Here is a 23,012-nt window from a genome sequence, read left to right as displayed (position 1 = left end):
AGTGTTCCTGAGACAGTCACTCAGCAAGACTTTAGAGCCTGCTTCCCTTGTGTGTACATGTGGTGTGTGTGTGTGTGTGTGTGTGTGTGTGTGTGTGTGTGTGTGTGTGTATGAATTCATCTTGTACATGTGTATGGAGGACAACTTTGGATATATATCTTCTATTGCTCTTTATCATATGATTTTAGACAAAGTCTCTTGCTGAACCTATCATTTTGGGTAGTCGGGCAGGCCAGAGAGTCCCCATGATCTACCTGTTTCTGTCCCTTCAACACTAAGGTTCCACATGAACTCTGCTGGTGTACCCAACTTTTAACATGGGTGTGCTGGGGATGCAAGCGCAGGTCCTCATGCTTGTAAGGCAAGCACTTCATCCACTAAGCCATCTCCCCAGAGCCTGCATCTCAAACCGTGTAAGATCCCAATTACTGTCAGGCACTATCAAAGCTGTATAAAGCCAAGTCCTACTGGTGTTGTGGAACCAAGAAGAAAATATGACTTGCTAACTCTAAGAAAATGCTCCAATCACCACACCCACTGGAAAGGTCATGAGCCTGCTTTTAAATCACTGTGGTACATTAGTGCTTTGGGAATGACTATGCCTTCAGCTATGTCCCTACAGGAAATGCTGGAGAAGTGAAATTCAGCAAAGTCCAAATTAGGTTGAGTCTTTTGTTCCCAAAGGGAAGCTGGGATCTTAAGGGACTGACTGCACACCTTCTATTGACCTTCAGACTGCTTAAGTCCTGAGCCCAACAGTTGGGAACTTTTCTACCCTGCGCTTTTACTGATTCTCTGTTGTTTAGTTTTATTTTGATGACAAAGTTTCACTGAGCACCCCTGGCTGGCCTGAAACTTGCTCTGTATACCAGGCTGGCTTGAAACTCAGAGATCCAATTGCCTCAAGGATTAAACGTGTGCCCCACCACTCCCAGCAATAAATGAATCTTTAGGCTAATTTTGATTTCTAGGCAATTTCCTAACCCTGTATATCCCAAAGACTTCAAACCATCTTTTTCCTTTCCTTTTCATTTCTTCTTCCTTTTTATCCTTCCAAGTGAATGACCTTCAAGTTAAACCTCCTCCAATCTCTTGCATACCTTCCCATAGTCACTCAGAGGCCCTGCATCAACAACCACAGTCCACTCTTAAACAGTTCCTGGGCCTAGCCCTCTTCTAAGCTCTATGTGAAGATGGATGCATTCATTATTCACAATTCTCCAGGCTATTGCTTATGAGAACCTGGAATGCAGTGTCGACAATCACACCACCCAAATTTACACATTCACTAATGGCAGAGGTGGCCTTTGAGCATAGGCCATACAGCAGCAAGCCTGCACTCCTATCCACAGTTTCAACTCGTTGTGATTCAGTATATGGCTGACATTGGTATGGGCATCGTAATAATAAACCAAGTTTCAGATTACAAGCTGGAGCAGCAATTTAGACACCAATTCTAAATGCAAAGTCTCCCACTGACATTATTCTGGCTGGGGGTACAGGGTGTGCCAGGATTTCTTTAGGGGTCTCCAGCCCACAGCTGGAGGTTTCACTATGTAGCCCTGGCTATCCTAAAATGAGTTTTATAGATCAGGCTGGCCTCAACCCACAATGATCTCCCTGCTTCTGCCTCCTGAGTGCTGGGATTAAGGCCACTACACCTGGCTACTTTGAGATTTAAAAGGTTTGGGGATTTAGCTCAGTGGTAGAGCGCTCGCCTAGCAAGTGCAAGGACCTGGGTTCGATCCTCAGCTTAAAAAAAAAAATCTTACTTCTCAGGGACAAGGATGTAGCACAGCAGCAAAGCATTTGTCTTGTGTGTACAAGGGCCTGGACACCCTCTCCAGAACAATAAACAAACAAACAAACAAATGCCACTTTCTAGGAAGCATCCTGTCATTGACTCTCACTGTGGAGAAGGGAGACTTTGCCTGTTTGGAGGTTCTTGCAGGAGAGTGCAGCTACTTGTATATCCTTGACCAAAGAACAGCTTCCTCAGGACTTCTCTATCTGGGAAGGTCCTCCCTGACGGGTTGATTCATACAGTTAGTTTCTGGAGGGATTCATGAGTAGTGAAGGAGGAAAGGGCTACTCACTTAGCTAGCCAGATCAGCCTAGTTAACACTGGTGATCAGGGTGCCAGATAACACAGATAGACTGCTTTCCCATCTAAGTAGAGAGATTTTGCAAGGTCCTTTCACTTTCATTTACCAAATAAGCAGGATTAATCAGGTTGTCTCTGTTCTTACCATGAGGCAGTCATGACACCTGAGATTTAAAGTGCTCCCCATGGTCAGAGAAAAGGTTCATGTTCTGCTTACTTCTTTTCTTTTGGTTCTTTGAAACAAGGTAGCTCAACTGACCTAGAACTATTAGCAATCCTCCTGAAACCTCCCCGAGTGCTGGGATCCTAAACATGAGTTACCATGGTTGGCTTTCATATGCATATTTTACAGTTTGGTCTTGGGTGTCAGTGGAATCATTTAAACTATCTTTTACTGAAGTGGGCCAGGCATTTGGAAAAGGATGGTGTCTGAGTATGAGCAACCCCAATGGAGTAGAATTGTACAAAGAAATGTATACAAGTTGCAAACCTAAAACTAGCAACATACCATTGGGGCTACATCATTCCTAACACACACACACACACACACACACACACACACACACACACATCCATATATGTAGACTAACAATATAATAGGCAGCTCAAAGGGTGTTTTTGTTTTTGTTTTTTGAGCTGAGGATCGAACCTAGGGCCTTGTGGTTGCTAGGCAAGTGCTCTATCACTGAGCTAAATCCCCAACCCTAATTTAGTTTTAAGTTAGTAACAAATCCTGTAACTGTCTTTCAGTCAGCCACTTCCCAGGTCCAATAATACAAAGCCCACACTTACACGTGTTAATATGAGTACACTTTTGTAGTTCATATTTTGTAGTTCATACCTTTGCACAATATATTTAATTCTCTCACATATGTGAATAGAATAAATAATATTTCTCCCTTGTACACAGGGAAACTGAACCTCTAAGAAGAGACCTGGTTTCTGTTCTTTCTTTTTTTTAGGGGGGGGAGGGGAAGGGAGGGGAGGTTGAGACAGTATAGCCCTGGCTGTCCTGAAACTCCATCCGTAGACTAGGCTAGCCTTGAACTCACAGAGATCTTCCTGCCTGTTCCTCTTGAGTGCTGGGATTAAAGGGGTGCACCACCATCACCACCACTAGGCTAGAGAGAACAGAACTTTCCTAAAGATAATTATCTGCCGGATTTCCCCCACTTGATTATAAAGTATTTACTAATCTTCCATTTAAAGTATGTCTAGTGATGGTTTATTTACTGTGTGAACTTCAGTTTTAACATTAGCTTATAAATCCTATCTGGGGAATAGGAAGCAGCCATTGCTCCCAACCATTTAGACTTCTGTAGTTATTGCAAGGGCTGAGAGCAAGCTTAGTGAGACAGGAGATAGGGGGAGTTGTCCATTCCTCTCTTCCGCTTATTTTGGCTGGTTCTCCACTCTCAGACCGTAGGAGTTTCAAAGAGGTTCTAAGTTCCAGGCTCATCTTTTACAAGGGGAAAGAGTGATTGCATAGATTTGAAGAAGAGGTGCCGGGTCAGGGGAGGTGATGTAAACCTGTGATCTTAGTACTCAGGAGGCCGAGGCAGGAGGATTCAAGGCCAATATGGTCTACATAGCAAGATCCTGTTCCAAAAGCTAGAAGAGTAAAGGAATGAGGGGGAGGGAAAGAAGAGAAGAAGAGCAAATGAGGGAGATGAGGGAAAGGGGGAAGAGTGGAAGAGAGAGCGGGAGGAGGAGGGGAGATGATTCTGAAACAGTTTCTGAATTTAAAACTAGATAGATAGATAGATAGATAGATAGATAGATGGATGGATGGATGGATATAAATATAATATATTATTTAAATCTGGCTCTCCCTTTACATTTTTTTAAAGATGGTCTCATACAAACAAAACTGTCCTAGAACTAATTATGTGGCCTTGAATTTGTCATCTGCTATGGATGTCTTTCTGTAAGCTGTGAATATGTGTTGCTCTGATTGGTTGATAAATAAAGCTGCATTGGCCTATGGCAGTGCAGGATAAGGTTAGGTGGTACATTCCAACTGAAGATGAAAGGAAGAAGGGCAGAATCAGGAGAGATGCCAGTCCACCACCAAAGGAGCAACAAGATGCCAGCAGACCAGTAACACCATGGCCATGTGGCAACATATAGATTAATAGAAATGATTTGAGTTAAGGTATAAGAGCTAGCTAGCAAGAAGCCTGACCCATAGGCCATACAGTTTGTAAGTAATATAAGCCTCTGTGTTTACTTGGGACCAAGTGGCTGTGGGACACAGGTGGGGAGATTAATCCCAACCACAGGGCAGGGCAGGACCAGAGAAACTTCCGGCTACAGTCATCCTGCTGCCTCTTCCTCCAGAGTGCTGCCATTACAGGTGTGTGCCACCATATCTAGGCGGCTCTCCTTTAATACCAGAATCTCTAGGCCTTGAATCAGAGATAATGTTGAAAAATCAATCAATTCCCTATTGGCCAAATAGTTCTAAACTACAGAAGAAGAAGAAGAAGAAGAAGAAGAAGAAGAAGAAGAAGAAGAAGAAGAAGAAGAAGAAGAAGAAGAAGACAATGACGACTTGTGGACAATTACTGCCATTTCCTCTGTTTCTTAAGGATTTTCACTTGACCATGAATTCCCTTCTTTTTGTTTTGGGCTTCTACTCTTTATCTCTAATTCCACTCAAAACACTTGCAGTTTATTTGTGGATGAGACATCCCTCCAAATACTAAACCAGAGCAGGTCAACGAAAAAACACTAGAGGACACTTAGGAGCAGGTTACCCTTTGAATCATCCTTTTCCTTTGCTTAGTCACAATCCCACAGCTGAAAGATATGGATAGCTGCCTGCAAAACAAAGTATGCAACATGATTCTGATTTTTGTGTTGTGTTTTACACATGTTCTGTATGCACTAACTGCCTAGAAAGTACAGTGTTCATCTTTTCCTTCCTCCCCTTCTACTCCTCACATCTTCCTCTACCTCTAACTCAGCAATTCTCCAACTCTAGTCTTTTAGCTGAGGCATCAATACGGCAGTCAAGGCAGAAAACCATTGCTGAGAAGCCCAATAATCCCATGTGATGGTAATTAGCATTGAGCGGCCTCTGCTAATGTGCCAGGAGGGAATGAGAAGCTGCTCACTGGGCTTTCGCCTTTAATAGGCAGAGGAAGGGCTCAGATGCAAAGAGATGATTACCTGGAAGCAATACAGTAGGAACTGGACTCATTTTAAAATGCCATTTTCAGAGCATGTCCTGAGCAAGGGAAGAAATCAGGCTCTCTGCAAGTCCTTAGGCCTGCTTCATCAAGATTAAGTTCTGGGGTTTCAAAAACAAGGACCCATGCAATCTACTACAGTTAAGTGACTTAACGAAGGTCACACAAAGAGTATGAAAATTAGGATTCATAGCCTCTGTGTTTCCTGGTGCACTACAAAGAAAAAAATAATCTAATAAAGCCCATCAGCCTTTTTTTCCCCAGCAAACTATAAGTGGCCCCGAATTTTGAAGTAATCAATTGAAAACATTAAAACTCAATTGAAACAGATCACCCACAGTTATAGCTCTGGTCACCAGAGTGAAATGTATGATCATGAAGTAGCATAAATTAAAGAGAAAAGGGTGGCCTAGAAATACAATGCATGGACCTACAAGGTTACTTATTTCTACTCATCCAGCACATTCACTAGTATAATATTTCATTTAAAGACGCTATTTGATCACATCCTGCACACTAAGCCCTGGGGGGTGGGGGAGAGTATATAACAGTGAATAATACAGACCATGTACAGCTCCTATATTTCCAAGAGAGGCAGCCCTATCTATTTTCAAGTAATCAAGCAAGCCTCTCCCCATCAGGATCCTCAATGAATTTCTTACCCGATTATTATGGAATGGCTCTTTCGATTCAAGTCCACAAATGAAAAGGGGTACCTGGGAAGTAGATCAGAGGTAGCACGATTGTCTAGAATGTACAAAGCCCTGGCTTAGAGACTCCACATAGGTGGGGAGGAACAAGGCACAGTTGGTCCTAACAAGCCAACTACTTGACATTTTTTTTGCGTTATTTCTAAAGAATTAATGCATATCTTATCTGTACAGGAATTCATGCATTTTCTTCTAAATCTCTAAAACCCTTTAAACACCTTTTTTTTTTTTTTCTTTTCTGAAACTAGACCTCAGGTATTCAAGTTGGCCTCAAATGGTACATCTAGCTGAGGATAGCCCTAAGCTTCTGATCCCCCTGCTTCCACATTCCGAGTGCTAGGGTTACAGCCATGAGCCATGACACCCAGTTTACTTGGTGCTGGGGATGGAACCCAGGGCTTTTGTGGACTAGGCAAGCGCTCTGCCAACAGAGCCAAGTTTCCAGCTGTGGAACAGTATTCTTTGTGTAACAGATTGCTTCTCTTCTTCGCTGTCTCCTAAGGTAATGCTCCCCTCAGACTCCTTTGCTGTGAAGCTGTGAAGGCCCTGGAAAATGGCTAATAAGCAATACAGGAAATCTGCTGTAGGACTCAAAAGTCACATCACCTAGTTCCAAGGTCCTTTTGTCCAGGGCTCTCAATTCAGATGCTGCCTTATTTGGGCATATTTCAATATTTGTGAACTTTCCAGGTCTGAGAGTTATAAACATTTTTGAGATCTCTAATTCTGTAATTTAGGTAGGTGTTTCTTGAGGCAAAGTGTCCAGTTTATGATTAGACCATCACATTAATTAATTCCCTTCTGGATTTTATTTTTAATGTCTGGGAAGTTTACTGCAGGGAAAAGAGAGAGCCTGAAAGATGGCTCAGCAGTTAAAAGCACCTCTCACCAACCCTGAGGGCCTGAGTTCAATCCCTGAGACCCACATGGTAGAAGTAGAAGATAGTTGTCCTCTGACCTCCACACATGCATGAGAACATGTGGGTCCCACACACATACACAAATACACATATAAAATAAATAAATATGTAAAAAGAAAAAGAGAGGGGCTAGAGAGATGGCTCAGCAGTCAAAAAAGCTGGCTGATCTTCAGAGGAACATTGCTTAATTCCCAGCATCCACATGGCAGCCCACAACTATCAGTAACTCCAATTTCAGGGGATCCCATACCCTTTTCTGGCTTCTATGAGAATAGGCACATCTGTGGTACACATATATACACGCAGACAAAACACCCACACTCAAAAATAAAATAAATAAATCTTTAAAAAGAAAAAAAGAGAGGTGGAAAGGGAAAGCTGGATGGGGGAAGGGAGGGGAGAGAGGAAGCTGGATACCCACATTTCTTGTTCTTAAAGTTCTGGCGGGGCAGTGGTGGCACATGCCTTTAATCCTAGCACTGGGGAGGCAGAGGCAGGAAGATCTTTGTGAGGTCGAGGCCAGCCTGGTCTACAGAGTGAGATCCAGGTAAGGAGCAAAGCTGCACAGAGAAACCCTGTCTCAAAAAACAAAACAACAACAAAAAACAAACAAACAAACAAACAAAAAGGTTTTGGGGTTGGGGATTTAGCTCAGTGGTAGAGCACTTGCCTAGCAAGCTCAAGGCCCTGGGTTCGATCCTCAGCTCTGGAAAAAGAAAAAAGATAAAATTCTGTTTTGTATTTAGGAAATCCTGACTCCCTCATTCCGCTAACATTTCAATCTAAGAATGCTTTCTCCAGGTGACTTATAGAGAGACACCGAGAGAATAATGTCAGCGGTCACCGACAGCTTACGGTATGTAAGGATCTAAGTCTTGCCCAAGAAGACTGGTAGGCAGAAGCTAGCTCTGGGTCAGGAAGCCCAACTCTGGGCTTTGTCTGGTGCAGGAGAGGGGCGCTAAGGCTTCTTACTCCTCGTCCTGAAGAGTCTCCTCTTCCTCCTGGATCTGTATCTGATTCTTCACGGGAGCCAGGTTCTCTGTCTTGGCGTTGTAGTTCCGAAAGCAGACATTGAGCTTTTCATCAAACTCATTCACCAGGTCCTCCATGGACTTGAAGCTGATTATTTCGGAAGAAAAATTCTCCAACTCAGAGAGGGAAGGGTCCTCCAGGTGGTGAGGAGATGAGCCATAGAGACACTGCGGCTTTTCCTCTGGGTCCTCGGAGCAACAGGGCCTCAGATCCTCAAACTCTTCGTCTAGACTCACCAGTGGGGCCTCCATCCTGGCACCACAGTACAAGGCCAGCCGCTGCAGCCGTCAAGCTCCGTTCCCCTGGAAGAAATACACAGCGCAGTGTGAGTTTGGACCCGGCTTTTGTGCCAGTTCTGCCGAGGAAGTACATCACATCTTCCATTACTCTACATCCCCTGGAAAACAAAGGCTCCTTCTCTCCACTGCAAAACCTAGATTTTAAAACTGCTTATGAAAGTAGAAGGGGGACTGTTTGAAAAGAGCTTGAAAGGGACAGTGAAGAGTGACTGGGAACATGGAGGGGAAAGGAGATCAAAGCACATTATGTAAATCTGTAAAAAGATCATAACGAAACACATTTTGTCTAATTAATATAAGCTAATAAAATATGTCTAACAAAACAAGAAACATGTCCTGGGCTGGAGAGATGGTTGAGAGGGTGAAGTGCTTGCTGCATAAGCATATGAAGCTGAGTTCAGCCCCTCCCCCACATAAAACTGAGATAGAGCAGTGTGTGTCTGTAACCCCAGTGCCATACGGCGGTGATAGGCAGATGGCTCACAGGCCAGACAGTTCAGCTGAAATGAGAGATCCTGTTCTACAAAATAAGGTGGTTGCCCTGCTGTGGCCGCTGTCAGTCTTGACAAGGTATTTCTCATCAATACTATTGCTCTGCCTTGGACAAAGTTTCCTCCATTCTTTGGGGGAAAAAAACCAATAAGGTGGAGAAGCAATTGAGGAAACACTCTGGCATCAACCTCTGGCCTCCACATGCACCCATACTGGTGAGCACAGCTACACACACACACACACACACACACACACACACACACACACACCACATCCATACATACACCATCACCACCACCTCCTCCAACAACAAGAGTAGATTATACTTTCCTGGAGTATCTATGGCTTCTGAAGTTGCTTACTACAATGCACTTAAGTAGTTCACATATCTTTGCATATCTTCATAATATGAGCAACTAAACAGAGTAACACTGGAGCTGCCCCAAAACACAGTGATGAAGTATGCAGATCCCAGGCCAGAAGGCTCAGGTTTGCACTCTTCTGTCTCTACCAGCTATGACCTTAAGCAAGTCGCTTAACTTCTCTGTGCTTCCTTTTATTCTTTCTCAAGCTGTTTTTTTTTTTTTTTTTTTTAAATAAGATTCAGAGGTTTGCTTTAAGATTAAAGGAGTAAACACAGCTAAAAAAAATACCTGGGCTAGGGTGGTGGTGGTGGTGGTGCTCTCCTCTCTCTCTCTCTCTCTCTCTCTCTCTCTCTCTCTCTCTCTCTCTCCTGGGAGTTGAACCTGAGACCTTTGCACACAGGAAGCAAGTGTTCCACATCACCAGCCCTATTTTTACTTTTTCTTTTGAGACAGGCTCTCCTTAAATTGTCCAGACTGGCTTTGAACTCACTCTTTAGCCCACACAGGTCCTTCTGCCTCAGTCTCCTGAGTAGCTGGAACTATAAGCTCCTGCTATTATGCTACCAGACCTAGTTTAGATGTTTTTTATTGTTTGTTTTTCACAACTTCTTGTATCAAAACCTCATGACCTCAACTTCTTTGACAATGAAACCTAACATGAATATAAAGCTGCTTGTGGTCTGAATTTATCCCACTCAGAGTGTTGTGCTGAAGAAATATTAACTTTTTTAGCTATAGAAGGGAATGAGAGCATAAGCTAGTGGCAAAGCACAAGGTCAGAATACTTGAGGCTCTGGGTTTCATCCCTAGCACCAAAAAATAAAAATGAAAATAAATAACAGAGCTCACTACCTCAGACTATAATGGATAAGATGCCAAATATGCAGTTACTCCCATCCAAAATCTGAAATAATCTAAATTTTGAAACATGCATGCCTGAGTCCAGGGCTCAGGAAAAGGGATCCTGGATCTAGACATTACTTCCCCCGTTAATAAATCCTAGAAATGCATAGAACACTAACAGACACTTTGCAGCCAACACTGGTGCTTGCACCTGAAGTCACGGCTGCTCAAGAGGCAGGATAGCTTGAACCCAGGAACTTGGGGCTAGCCTTCCGTCTATTGTCTTCTAAGAAATAAAGCCCCAGGGATATAGATCAGTGGTAAAGCAGTTACCTTATATGTGAAGATCCCTGTGTATGATCCCTATCACGGGTCTACCCACTTAAAAAAATCTACACAGAATGTAACTAAGCTTTTAGCCAGAAATGGCAGCTCACAAATATAATTCTAGCACTTGGAAATCTGGGTAGGAAACCTGCCTCAAGTTCCAGGCCAGCCTGAGTCACAGAGTGAGTTCCAGGTCAGCTTGGAATACAGAGTGAGAGATACCCTGTTTAGAAGGAGTGGGAACGCAGAGAGAGAGAGAGAGAGAGAGAGAAGAGAGAGACTCAACCTATGTACTCTAAAGGCCAAATCCACATCCATCTTGGGTATTGCATGATAGCTAAACATCTAGGCCTCCTTCTAAATCCCAGCAGCTGTGATCACAGCCCCTCATCCCTCCCTCTTCATACACTATCTTCAACAGTGATTTATCAACATCCAGGGCCCTTCCCAATTTTAATCTAAATTCTTTGAAGGCACAGATGTCCTTTGGATATCCTCCACGGCTTTAGCACACTGGCTGCCCTGCAGCCAGGCAACCAATCAATTCATACTCATTGAGACATGCTCTTCTGTCCCATATACTGTTTCCAACAGCATTACTGTCTGTCACCCTTCTGCACATGCCCAACTTCCTGGTAAGGCAGAAAGGTAGCCCAGCTTTTCTCTTCTGGTCTGTATGATTCCTGGTCAGTTAGATGTGTAAACCAGAACCACACCCAACAGATACCAAAAGTCAAGGACGGTGTTTGCCCAGTGAGTGCACACTCCCTACCTCTACTTACAAAACTAAACTCTATGCAAGGCAGAGGGCATGGTGGGTGAGAACTGGTCCTTACTGTGATTTTGCTGAGATCAAGCCAGTTACCATGGCATCAAAACACATTGTGAGCTTTTCTAGTTTGCAAAGGCAACATGGTAGGATAATTATATGAAAGGCCTACCAGCCAAGATTGGTGGATCCTGTCTGTATCCCCAAACCTCTGGGGACATAAGCAAATATGTTGCCCCTGACCTCAATGCTATCCTGGTCTATGTAATGCATTCCAGGCCAGCCAGGACTACATAGTAAGACTGCATCTCAAAAACAAAAACAAAAAATAGGAAGAAAAGGATAAAAGAGAGAAACAAAGGAAATGCTGGGGGGGGGGGGGGAATACACTGAAAACCAGATAGAGCGAGGCTGGAGTGTAATTCAGTGGTAGAGGCCCTAGTTTCCATCCTGTCCTGGCCAGTTTGTTGCCAACTTCAGACATGTTAAAGTTATTTGGGAAAGGGAACTCTCAATTGAGAAAATACTTCTATAAGATTTGCTTGTCGGCAAGTCTACAGTATATTTTCTTAATTGATGTGAGAGGGCCCTGCCCATAGTGGGCAGTGCCACATGCCCCCTCAGGCATGTGGAGGTCACATAAACAAGCAGGCTGAGCAACCATGGATAGCAAGCCAGTAAGCAATGTTCCTACGTGGCCTCGGCTCCAGTTCCTGCCTCCAGGTTCCTGCCTTGTGTTCCTCTCCTACCTTCCTTGATGATGGATTGTGATGTGGAAGCATCAGCAAAATAAACCCTTTCTTCCCTAAGTTGTTTTTGGTTATTGTATTTCGTCACAGCAATAGGAACCCTAAGACCATTCTTAACACAGAAAAATGAGATGCTGCCAAGATTCAGTGGCTCATTGAGTGGCACATAGCCCAGGATCTGATTTCCTCATGAATTACTATAAAAATGCTGGCATTGAGCTAACACCTTTAGAAGCTCATTTTAATAGCTTTACATTTTATTATAGAAACATATTTGCTTAATCCAATATATCCAAAGTATGACCATATTAATATATAATTCATATGAAAGATATGGAGATCGTATTTTATACTAAGACATTTGAAATGCAACATGCATTTTATAGTTGCAGTCTTTCTTGGACTAGCCTCCTTACAAGCACTCAACAGGCACCTGTGCCTAGCGGCCACCACAACACCCCAACACAACCTTAAAGCAATGCTCAACCAATTGTCAATCAGAAGTTCTTTTTGGCTATACCTGTATTTCAGTAAAATTGGTTTCCCCTTTAAGACACAGAATTTTGTTCTATGGACTGAAAAGCATCATTCCCTGGAGCATGGTGAAGCATAACTATAATACTAGCAGCAGAAGGGAGGGGCAGGAGGATCATCAGTTCAAAGCCAATCTTGCTACAGCCTAGGCTACCTAAGACCATGTCTCAGATAAATAAACAAACAAAAAATAAACTAGGTATGATGGCACATGCATTCTGGGTTCTAGGCCAGTCTTCTTGACACGGTGAGTTCTGGGGCAGCTAGAGCTACATAGACAGACCCATCTCAAACAGACAAACAAATGTCCAATAAAAATAATTTTTTTGTTTTCATTTGTATGTTTTTTTTTTGTTTTTTGTTTTGTTTTGTTTTGTTTTGTTTTCTTAGACAGGGTTTCCCTGTGTAGCTTTAGCTGTCCTAGAACTTGCTCTGTATACCAGGCTGTCCTGGAACTTACAGAGATCTGCCTGCCTATAAAGGCATGAGCCACCACTGCCCAAGTACAAATACATTATTTAGAGGAGAACCCCATAAGTTTCTCCAAACCACTAAGTTGTTTCATAGTGTGTGTGTGTGTGTGTGTGTGTGTGTGTGTGTGTGTGTGCGCGCGCGTGTGTGCTCGCGTACACACACACACAATCTTAAAAAAAAAGAAAAAAAGAAAAAGAAAGTTCGCCAGGCAGTGGTGGCACATGCCTTTAATCCCAGCACTTGGGAGGCAGAGGCAGGATCTCTGTGAGTTTGAGGCCAGCCTGGTCTACAGACTGAGTTCCAGGACAAGCTCCAAAGCTACACAGAGAAACCCTGTCTCGAAAAACCAAAAAAAAAAAAAAAAAAAAAAAAAAAGAAAGAAAGAAAGAAAGTAAGTTAGCCTGGCAACTTAGTGAGCTGCTGTATTAAAAAGCCAAAATCTGTCTTCAGATGTGAGTATATAACTTGGAGTGCTTGGAGTAGCCATTAAAAACCAGGAAAGCAAGAATGTGCTATGGGGCATTGGGAAGGAGCGCTTTCTAGGGCAATAGCAGGACACAGGTGATACAAAGGGGCAATGGGAAGAAAGGGGTGGGTCTAACTGGGGATGGAGGAGAGCGTTCAACCCAGAAGAGGAAAGGAGGAGGGAAAATAACACTAAGGATGTTTGAAAAGAACATAAGGAATCATTATGTTTTTATTTACCAAAAATTAATATAATGCGTATAAGTGTATGAATATGCATATATATGGTTTAAACAAAATTATGCTACTTGGGTTGACAATGATCCTCCCAAAAGCCACAGACTATTTAACAAAAAAGCCTCAGTACCAGGCATACGAAATTCCCTTTTGAGTTGTTGGTCAAAAGAGTCCAGTAGATTCCCAAAACAATATAAGCTATCACTGTTGCCCTTGGTGGCCCATCAGAAGTTGAAGGTAAGTCCCTGTGCTGAAAACAGTGTACTTCAGCAGCTTGGGGTTTATGAGCTGGATCTGACCCGAAAGCCTACTCTCTGAGGGCTAGCTTTCACAGTACCAAAAGGTGCTATGCAAACTGCCCAGGGAGGGAACCAATAGTCCTGCCTATGAACTGCAACAATGACTAGCATATCAAGATATCCCCACGGGTGCAGCAGTGGCACTCATATCTTGGTGGGAACCAACACCATCTAACTGGACTTAGGGCCTGCTCAGTAGAAGGGAAATCGTGCCTGGTACCAAGAATCTAGCCAACTAGCTAATGAGGTTACGGATCTTAGAGATGAACCTACTACTGCCCCTGTACTAAGCCAGCAGGGGGATCAAGGCCATCCTCAACTATATATCAAGTTTGGGGCCAGCCTGGGTTATAGGAGACCCTGTTGAAAGAAAGAAAAAGAAAGAGAAGAAAGGAATAGAAAAGGAAAAAGGAGAGTGACAGAGAAAAAAAATCACTGTTTGAAGGACAAAGCGCAATCACCCAGCCTCATGCACTGGATAAGGAAAAAAAAAAAGTGAGAAAGGTGTGGCAATCCCAATGATGGGTTAGAAAGAGAAGGAGTCACTAGAAATTCTGATGTTAGGTGTCTGGGATCTAGAATGACCAAAATGCAGCCTGGAGGAACATTTTAGACAGTGAATGTGAGCCAAGAGTAACTCAAGGTACCAAGAAAGGTGTAGAAAATTCCAAGTTGAAGATACTGTGTACACCAGTAAACTAAGAACAAGTCACTGGGGCAGTGAAGATATTTAGTAAAGACACTTAAAAATGAAAAACAAAAGCAGTTTAATTATAAAAATCCTCACCATCAGTTTAAAAGTAAATTATGTAAATAATGGTATAAGAGTTTTCCAGGATCACAAAGGAAGGTGCCAGGCATCTCAGAGAAATAACAATTTAAGTTTGTGAGTAGAGCCTGATTTGATTCCCAGTACCCACATGGCTGCTAATAACAATCTGTTAACGTCAGTCCCCAGGACTCAACACCCTTTTCTGGCCCTCCTGGACACTGAATGAACATAGTGCACATACATACAAGCAGGGAAAACACCCACACATAAAATAAAAAATGGGGAGAAAAAGTTTGAGAGTTGTCTTAGTTAGGGTTTTTATGGCTATAACGAGACACCAAGACCACGACAAATCTTATAAAGAAAACACTTAATTGAGGTGGCTTGATTACAGTTTCAGAGGTTCAGTCCATTATCATCATGACAGGGAGCATGGTGTCATGCAGGCAGACATGGTGCTGGAGAAGTAGCTGAGAGTCCTACATCTTGCAGGCAATAGGAAGTCAACTGAGACACTGGGTGGTATCCTGATCATAGAAAAGCTCAAAGCCTACCCCGCACGGTGACACACTTCCTCCAACAAGGTCATACCCACCCTGACAAAGCCACATCCCCCTAATAGTGCCACTCCCTATGAGATTATGGGGGCCAATTACATTCAAACTACCATAGGAGTAGTCAGAAAAAGGTGCTTCAAAATAAAGCCCTGAAATTTCAGACTGGAGAGAGAGAGAGAGAGGGAGGGAGAGAGAGAGAGAGAGAGAGAGAGAGAGAGAGAGAGAGAGAATTTCACAGGCCCACATCAAAAAAGTAGAAAGATTAGTATCAATTGAGACTATGGTCTGTGATAGCTGAGAAACTAGAGCCTGACTTGACTTCCTGTCCTGATCTTACGAACCTTAGCTGTGAGAATTTGGGCAAATTATCTGCTCTTTGTGCCTCATTTTCCTTATCTACAAAATGTGATTTAAAATAGCATTTATGAAGCTAGAAGATGGCTCAGTGGTTAAGAGAACTTGCTTTTGTAGAGGACCTCAATCTGGTTCTCAGCACTCACATTGGGCAGCTCACAACTCTCTGCCTGTAACTCCACTACCAGGGAATGAGATGCTCTCTTCTGGCCTCCAAGGCTCCCCACACACATGTGTGCATACCGCTATGCACATATACACATAAGTAAGACACTTAAAAACAATAGTAAATAGGGGCTGAAGAGATGACTCAGTGGTTAGGAGTACTTATTTTTCTTGTCCAACCCAGGTTTGGTTCCCAGCACCACATGGCAGCTCACAATCTTCTGAATCCCCACTTCTAGGGGACCCAGCTCCCTCTTCTGACCTCCAAGGATACCAGGCATGCTTGTGGTACACAGACATATATGTAAGAAAAGCAATCATACATACAAAATAAATAAATCTATTTTTTTTAAAAATAACAATAAGTAAAGTTACAACTGAAGGTGCTTTCCTTTTCCTAAGAAAATCAGGAATTGCTTACATGAACATGTGGTTGCCCGGAGTGGTGGCTGGTGGCTTTAATCCCAGCACTCCGGAGGCAGAGACAGGCGGATCTCTGTGAGTTTGAGACTAGCCTGGTCTACATGAGACCTTGTCTCAAACAAACAAACAAAAACAACAAACAAAAATCGTGGATAAGCATGTGCCAAACAAAAAATTGTCCTTGCCATGATGCTCAGTGTGCGCTGCTTCAAAATGTGTGTCAGATGAGAGGGGAACATGCTGGAAGAATTCGGGCATCTTTTTCATCGAGGACTCTTTTTGTTTGTTTGTTTTTTCAAGACAGGGTTTCTCTGTGTAGTTTTGGTGCCTTTCCTAGATCTCCTCTGTAGACCAGGCTGGCCTTGAACTCACAGAGATCTGCCTGCCTCCCGAGTGCTGGGATTAAAGGCATGCGCCACCACTGCCTGGCGAGGACTCTTTAATTCATTTGTTCTAGTTTTCCTGGTTCACAGGTCCCAATTCAGAAAGGCACAAAAGCTGGCCAGTTGACTACAGATATTTAGTCTTCCTTGTAACATGTTTTTCTCTCTGGGAGTGACAGAAGATCTAGGACAAGAAGGTGATGCTAGCCGGGGGTGCTGAGACCATACCGCACAATTCATACCATCAACCAGCAACAAAAGCCAGTCCAGCCAGAATCCAGGACAAATTTCAGCTGTTTGTGGCGATGACGCACACTTGAAATCCTGGCACTGGCTTGATGGTGGTAGAACGAATAGGAATCAATGGTCCTCCTTGGTTACAGAGCAAGTTCCTCGATAGCTTAGGCTACAAGAAAGCCTGCTTCAAGCAAGCAAGCAACCAAACATACTAAACTTGGAATGTTGGAAGATCATATAGATCTTAGATGTGCTTAGGAGTTGGAGAGAGGGCTCAGTGGTTAAGAACACATACTAACTTCAATTCCCAACACCCATGTAGGGTGACTCACAATTCTTCCAACTCCAGCCGAGGGGGTGGGTGGGGGATCCAATGCCTCTTGCTTTTAAGGATACCTGCACTCATATGCACAGACACATACACATAATTAAAAATAATCAAAATAAATCTAAAAAGGGGGTGTCTATATTTGACTCAGAGAAAAAAAGATTCATCTGCAAAATTATAAAAGAAGTGGGCTATCTAGATGGCTCTGTGGGTTAAAAGTGCCCACTCTGCAAACCTGAGGACCTAAGTTTGATCCCTGGATCCCACACGGGAGCTAAGAAAAGTTGACCTTTGGCCTCCAAACTGTGCTGTGGTACATTCATGTCTACACTCACACACATCACATATATACAGCATATAATAAAATATTATAAAAGAAGATGTGAATATCAAGGTTCAGAGTCCAGAAACAAAGCTAGTTGAAACAATCCATGATATATCCTGGTTGGCTTTCATCAACTCACTGCCCAGGAGCCACCAAGTACAATGCAAATGACCAGAGAGATGATGCTAGATCTGAGAGCACAACCAGGAATCTGTATCAGTACAGGATGCAACCTGAACAGAGCATTTGTATCTCAGGCTGTGGCAGAGGAAACAAGAGTCAAGCCTCCAGAAGGGGTTCATTGGCTTGGAGTGTTGGCACATCCCTTTTATTGGGGCCCCCTACCTTCCTTCTTTAATTTTTTTTCTTTTGTACTCTAGGTAAGCTGCCTTCATTTCCCAACAGAAGTATCAGAAGTAACCCTCCATCCTTCCATCCGGCAAACTTGCTGGGTCCTCAGCCTCAGCTTCTCTCCCAGCCCTCCCTTCAAAGCTAGTGTTAAGGCTAGAAGAGCAGCTCAGCTGCAGAGCACTTGCTTAGCGTGTGTGACACCTGACGCTCTGTTTTCACCTCTCCCCCACACAAAAAAGTTAATGTTAATACACATAATAGCCATCTTCCTTGTGCTTCCAAAATAAACAGATATACAAAAATGGCAAGAGAGGGAATCACGGGAAAGTCATCTTTTCCTTTTTTTTTTTTTTTTTTTTTTTTTTTGGTTTTTCGAGGAAAGGTTTCTTTGTAGCTTTGGAGCCTGTCCTGGACTCACTCTATAGCTCTATAGACCAGGCTAGCCTCGAACTCATAGAGATCCACCTGCCTCTGCCTCCCGAGTGCTGGGATTACAGGAGTGCGCCACCACCGCCCCGTCGTCTTTTCCTTTTTATTATAGAACAAAATACAGGACTATAGTTTAAGCGTTTCATAAATCTACTCCATTTATTCTGCCTCCAAACACATGATGTAATTTGGAAGAGAAATGCACACAGAGGGAGCTCAACGGCCACTGGGTAGGGAGCGCATAAGCCTCTCCCTGCAGCCTAACGGTACAGAAGCTGCGGCTTGGGTCTGCGGTACAAATCACCAGTCCCTGCTGCACCAAGCTGAGTGAATGGTGGACAGAAGCGAGATTTCACCGTGCCTCCCCTGCTGGGCCTCTCTGCACCTCCACACATGCCCTCTCCATCTCCAGCTGTTCTTTACATCTCTTGCCCTATAGTTGACTCTGTGCTTCCTCTCCCTCCTCTCCCCATATAGATCCTTAAAATGTCCTCGCTTATCTCCTTCCAGACTCTGACTGCTCTTCCGCAAAACCTGGCTAGTGTTAGCTGTCCATTTTGCCAGAACGAATAAATACTCATTTGCACATGCCTCAGCAACCCCTTCACTGGACTCTGTACCCTTCCCCCTTCTCTTCTGTTCCATTCACCTCCATCTCAGACCTCTCCCTCTTCTGTCAGAGTAAAGAAAGGCTCTTCCAGGCAGCACAATGGCTGGCACTCCAAAGAAGCCCCGCTCATCCCACGCAGCCCCTGCACATACTCCACTGTCCCTTTGCCAAATAAGACCTGGAAGCCTGAAATGGTGAGTCGTGCCAGGAGACAAGATGCGAAGGGAAAGGCAAGGGGGCAGAAGAGCAGATTGTATAACACCCCTTAAACTGAACCCCCAATCTGCAGAGCTCTGGGCCCTGAGGACGACAGCCGGCTCTGCACACACCACTCCTCTCTGCCATACTCGTCCTTTCTCCGACCTGCTCTGTGTAGTAAAACAATCGCTCCCCTAGGACTGCAGCCAGAGGTTCTGACACTGCGAGAATGCACCGTCTGGGGAAGGCTCCACCCCCCCAACCCCCCACCCCCGCGGAGGGGCACAAGTAGATGCAGGGTCAGGTTCTTAGGGACAAAGATGATTTTGAGATGCCTGAGATAACCGAACCAGATAACGGTCCTGGAATGATATATGGATCCACATTGCTCCAGCACGATCAGCAGGGTTTCCCAGCAATGTGCTGCACATCACACACACACATACACACACACACACACACACACACACACACACACACACACACACACTGCTCTGAGATGATGCTACCAGTGCATGCATACACACACACACACACACACACACACACAGCTCGAAGATGATGCTACCAGTACCCAGCATCTCACTCCGGGGCCCTGGTGCTGAGTGAGCTCCCTCAAAACTGGGTACGGCCAGGGCGACAGCCCTCGGACCCTTCTTTTTCAGTCTGTGGATGGGACTAGTGGGAATAAGAGTCTCACATACCCCAGGAATCTTATGGGAGAATCTGGAGTCCTCTGGCCTCCTTCATCACTCGAATTCGACCCACCACCTCCCGGCTGCGCGCGCCCCCAATACTAGGTCCAGTGCAGATTAAGGTCATTGTCCCCCACTCCCTAACCCTGAGACCTCACCTGTGTGGGTCCTGGCAGAGGGACACGGATCCCGGGGCTCAGCCGGACACCCCCATCCACTGGCTAGCCGTAGCCGGGCGCAGAGCAGCGGCAGCCGCAAGCCAGCCAGCGAGCGAGCGCTCCCCAGCTGCTCCGGCTGCGCCGGGTCCCCACGCTCGTGCCCGAGCTCCCGGAGGCGCGCCCGCACTCGGGCACCCGCCCAACGGGCGCGCCCAGGGCCTGAACGTCATCCTCTTGTGAACATTCATAGCTTTCCTTAGAGCACGTGGACCTGCCTTTATTAATATTTATGAATTGCCGTTTCTCCCTTCTTTGATAACGGCCCTTCTGCTTCCCACATGAATATTCAGACGTTCCGAGGTGGGGGCGTGCAATCGCTACCAATATGGATTCTTCAGAGGGCCTAACACTAGGTTGTGTATAAAAATGCAGGCAGATGGAGAGTAGATGGGCAGGCAGATGCCGACAGTTACACTCAAAGAGCCTCTGGCACCTTCTGGACTCCCCTTTCTATACTACTAGGGGTAGAAGTGGACAAGCCAAGGGATGCACCCTAACCCAAAGTGGTTCATAGCTCAAGGTCAAGGTGAGGGGCTGGATGGCAGGAATGATTTTGTCATCTCAAACGGTGGGATACGGGTGAAAGATTTGAGTGGGAGAGTTCCAGGAATAGAAAGACTTCAGATACTAGGGAAATTCAAGATATGGAAATATGGAAGACCCCCTAGAGCCTGGTGAAAAACATATACCTCGCTCATTGATGTGCTGTGTGTAAATCTGTGCTTATAGATGCTATCCATATGAAATCTAATAAGAAAGATGGCATACAAAAAAAAAAAAAAAAAGGAGAGCCCAAGAGAGGTGCATCTGCCTGGAGGCCCTCCTACGTTTGTTTGATGGTATTTCCAGAGGTGAAGGGGGTCTTTCTTCTGTTATTTATGCACTCTTATCAACAGTTCAATCACAAGGAGGAGGTAAGACAGGGGGACATTATCGCCAATGAAGTAAGAAGAGGTGTTAGCCATTCTGCCCTAGAAACATGAGAATACTTTTCTTATTAGAAGTGGGGTCTAGGGGGTAAAAGATTCTAAATTGAGAGCCAGTGAAATGGCTCGGCGGGTAGAAGATTCTTGCCGTATGAGCCTTAGAGCTGTGATCTGGATTCAATCCTGGACCCCCACAGAAAGGTGGAAGGAGAGAACTGAGTCCACACAGTTCTCCTCTGAACTCCACAAGGGCATGCACTGTAGAACGTGCACCCGTACACATTTTTTTCTGGTACCAAAAGTGGTCTCGTGACCTTGGGAAATTATTCTTGCTGCGGCTCATGTCCTCATCTACAATGAGGATAATCAGAGCTCCCATTCCTGAGGCTTGTTGTGAAATGAAGGGAGTGAATTCATGCAAAGCACTGCTGGGCAGATGGGAAGGAACTGTGAGATCTGGCTCCTTTTTCTCCTTAGCAGAGGCTTTAGTGTACACTTTTACGCTGGTTTTGTTTGTTTGTTTGGTGGTATCATACAGCACATCATATAGGTTAGGGTGGCCTCAAACTCTATGTAGACAAGGGGTGATCTTGAACTGCTAATACTCCTGTCTTCACTTCCCGAGTGCTGGAATTACAGATGTGTGCTATCATGCCTGGTGCCTGGATTTTATATGGTGCTGGGGATTGAACCCAGGGTTTTGTGCATGCAAGGCAAGCACTCTAGTAACTGAGCCACATTCTGTACCCCTAGAAATTACTTCTTGGAGCCGGAGAGATGGTTCAGCAGTTAAGAGCACTAACTGCTCTTGCAGAGGACCTGGGTCAATTAACTGAGCCTACATCAGGCAGCTCAACAGCCTGTAATTCTAGTTCCAGGAGCTCCAACACCCCGTTTTAGCTTCCAAGTGCCCCTCCAACTCAAGTGCTGTGAATATATACACTCAGGCATAAACAAACAGTTATTACACAAATAAATAAATACATCTTTTTTTTAAAAAAAAAAAAAAGACTATGTATTCTATCTTTAGAGTACAAGAGAGGCTTGTGAGAAGTCCTGGAACGGAGAAACTGTTTGATCTTTGAGAATACTCAGGGTTTTTGTTGTTTGTGTTTTGGGGTGTGTGTGTGTGTGTGTGTGAGAGAGAGAGAGAGAGAGAGAGAGAGAGAGAGAGAGAGAGTTTCTCTGTGTTGCCCTGCTGTACTAGAACTCTCTCTGCAGAGCAGACTAGCCTCAAAATCACAAGAGATCCGCCTGCCTCTGCCTCCTGAGTGCTGGGATTAAAGATGTGCATGGTAGCACACACAGGTCTGTGATCCCAGCAGTCTGGATGCTATGGCAAGAGGATTGTGAGATTTGAAAGAACTACCTGAGGACTGGCGGTCTAGACACCTGGATGAGAATGCTCTGAATGTGAACCAAGTTAGTCTTTCAGCATTATTTCATATGAAAAACTGTAACATAAAAGCTTACCATTGAAACAATTTAACTGTACAATTCAGGGGTATTAAGGACTTTAACACCATTCTCCATCTGTACAATATTGTCATCATCCCCAATGGAAACTTTAAAAAAATTATCTGTAAATTTAAAAAATAGTATGCTTGCACGTATGTGTGGTATATACATATGTGTGTTTCTTTGGGTGTGTACATGGGTGTGCATGTATGGGTGGGTACATATGGAGGGCAGAGGTCAACATGGAGTGTCTTCCTCAACTGCTCTTGTATTGAGGAAGAGTTACAGATGGATATTTATTTTAAATTCTCACCTACCAAATGAATGTTTTCTACCAACCCCAAGAGACCTTCACAGGCTTTACAATCTTGCTTAGGTGCTGCTCTCATGGGGGCCTCAGCAGCAGCCATGGCTGTCTTCTTTGATGCCTGCTTAGAGTTTTGTTTTGTTTCTTCCTTGGCAGCCCTGACGACCTGCTGCTGCTGGGCTTTCTGAACTTCCGGTTTCTCATACCTCTTGGCCATTTTATCAGGAAGAGAAGCGCCAGTGGTGCTGGCCGGGATTTGATTGCTCGACGGGTTCTTTTCTTTTGAATTTCTTCCAACTGTCCTTTTTGTGTTTTCTTTTGTAGAGAACAGTGTCCAGTTTTCCTGCCGAGGATTCCTTCTGAAAAATAATGAGGACTCATAATTTGCATTAAGAAACTGGAAAACCTTCCAGATGGTCTGTCGTGGCACTGCCTGGGTCCGGAGTAGATCTTCTTCCTGCTG

At 44.4% G+C, this 23,012-nt stretch overlaps 1 protein-coding gene across 1 annotated transcript in view; it reads right to left on the bottom strand.

Moving 5' to 3' along the window:
- Fez1 (fasciculation and elongation protein zeta 1) overlaps positions 1-19,995 on the bottom strand; it is a 59,642-nt gene extending 39,647 nt beyond the window's left edge. The window contains exons 1-2 of the mRNA XM_036192363.1: positions 19,799-19,995; positions 7,901-8,262 (exon numbers count right to left, since the gene is read on the bottom strand). Of these exons, the coding sequence (XP_036048256.1) occupies positions 7,901-8,211 (311 nt within the window). The 5' untranslated portion in view covers positions 8,212-8,262; positions 19,799-19,995. The remainder of the gene's footprint in view (positions 1-7,900; positions 8,263-19,798) is intronic.
- Between the last annotated feature and the right edge of the window lie 3,017 nt (positions 19,996-23,012).

This window comes from Onychomys torridus, chromosome 7 (genome assembly GCF_903995425.1).
Source record: "Onychomys torridus chromosome 7, mOncTor1.1, whole genome shotgun sequence".
NCBI lineage: Eukaryota > Metazoa > Chordata > Mammalia > Rodentia > Cricetidae > Onychomys > Onychomys torridus.
The sequence above is the reverse complement of the archived record's forward strand: the minus strand, read 5'-3'. Positions and strand labels throughout refer to the sequence as shown.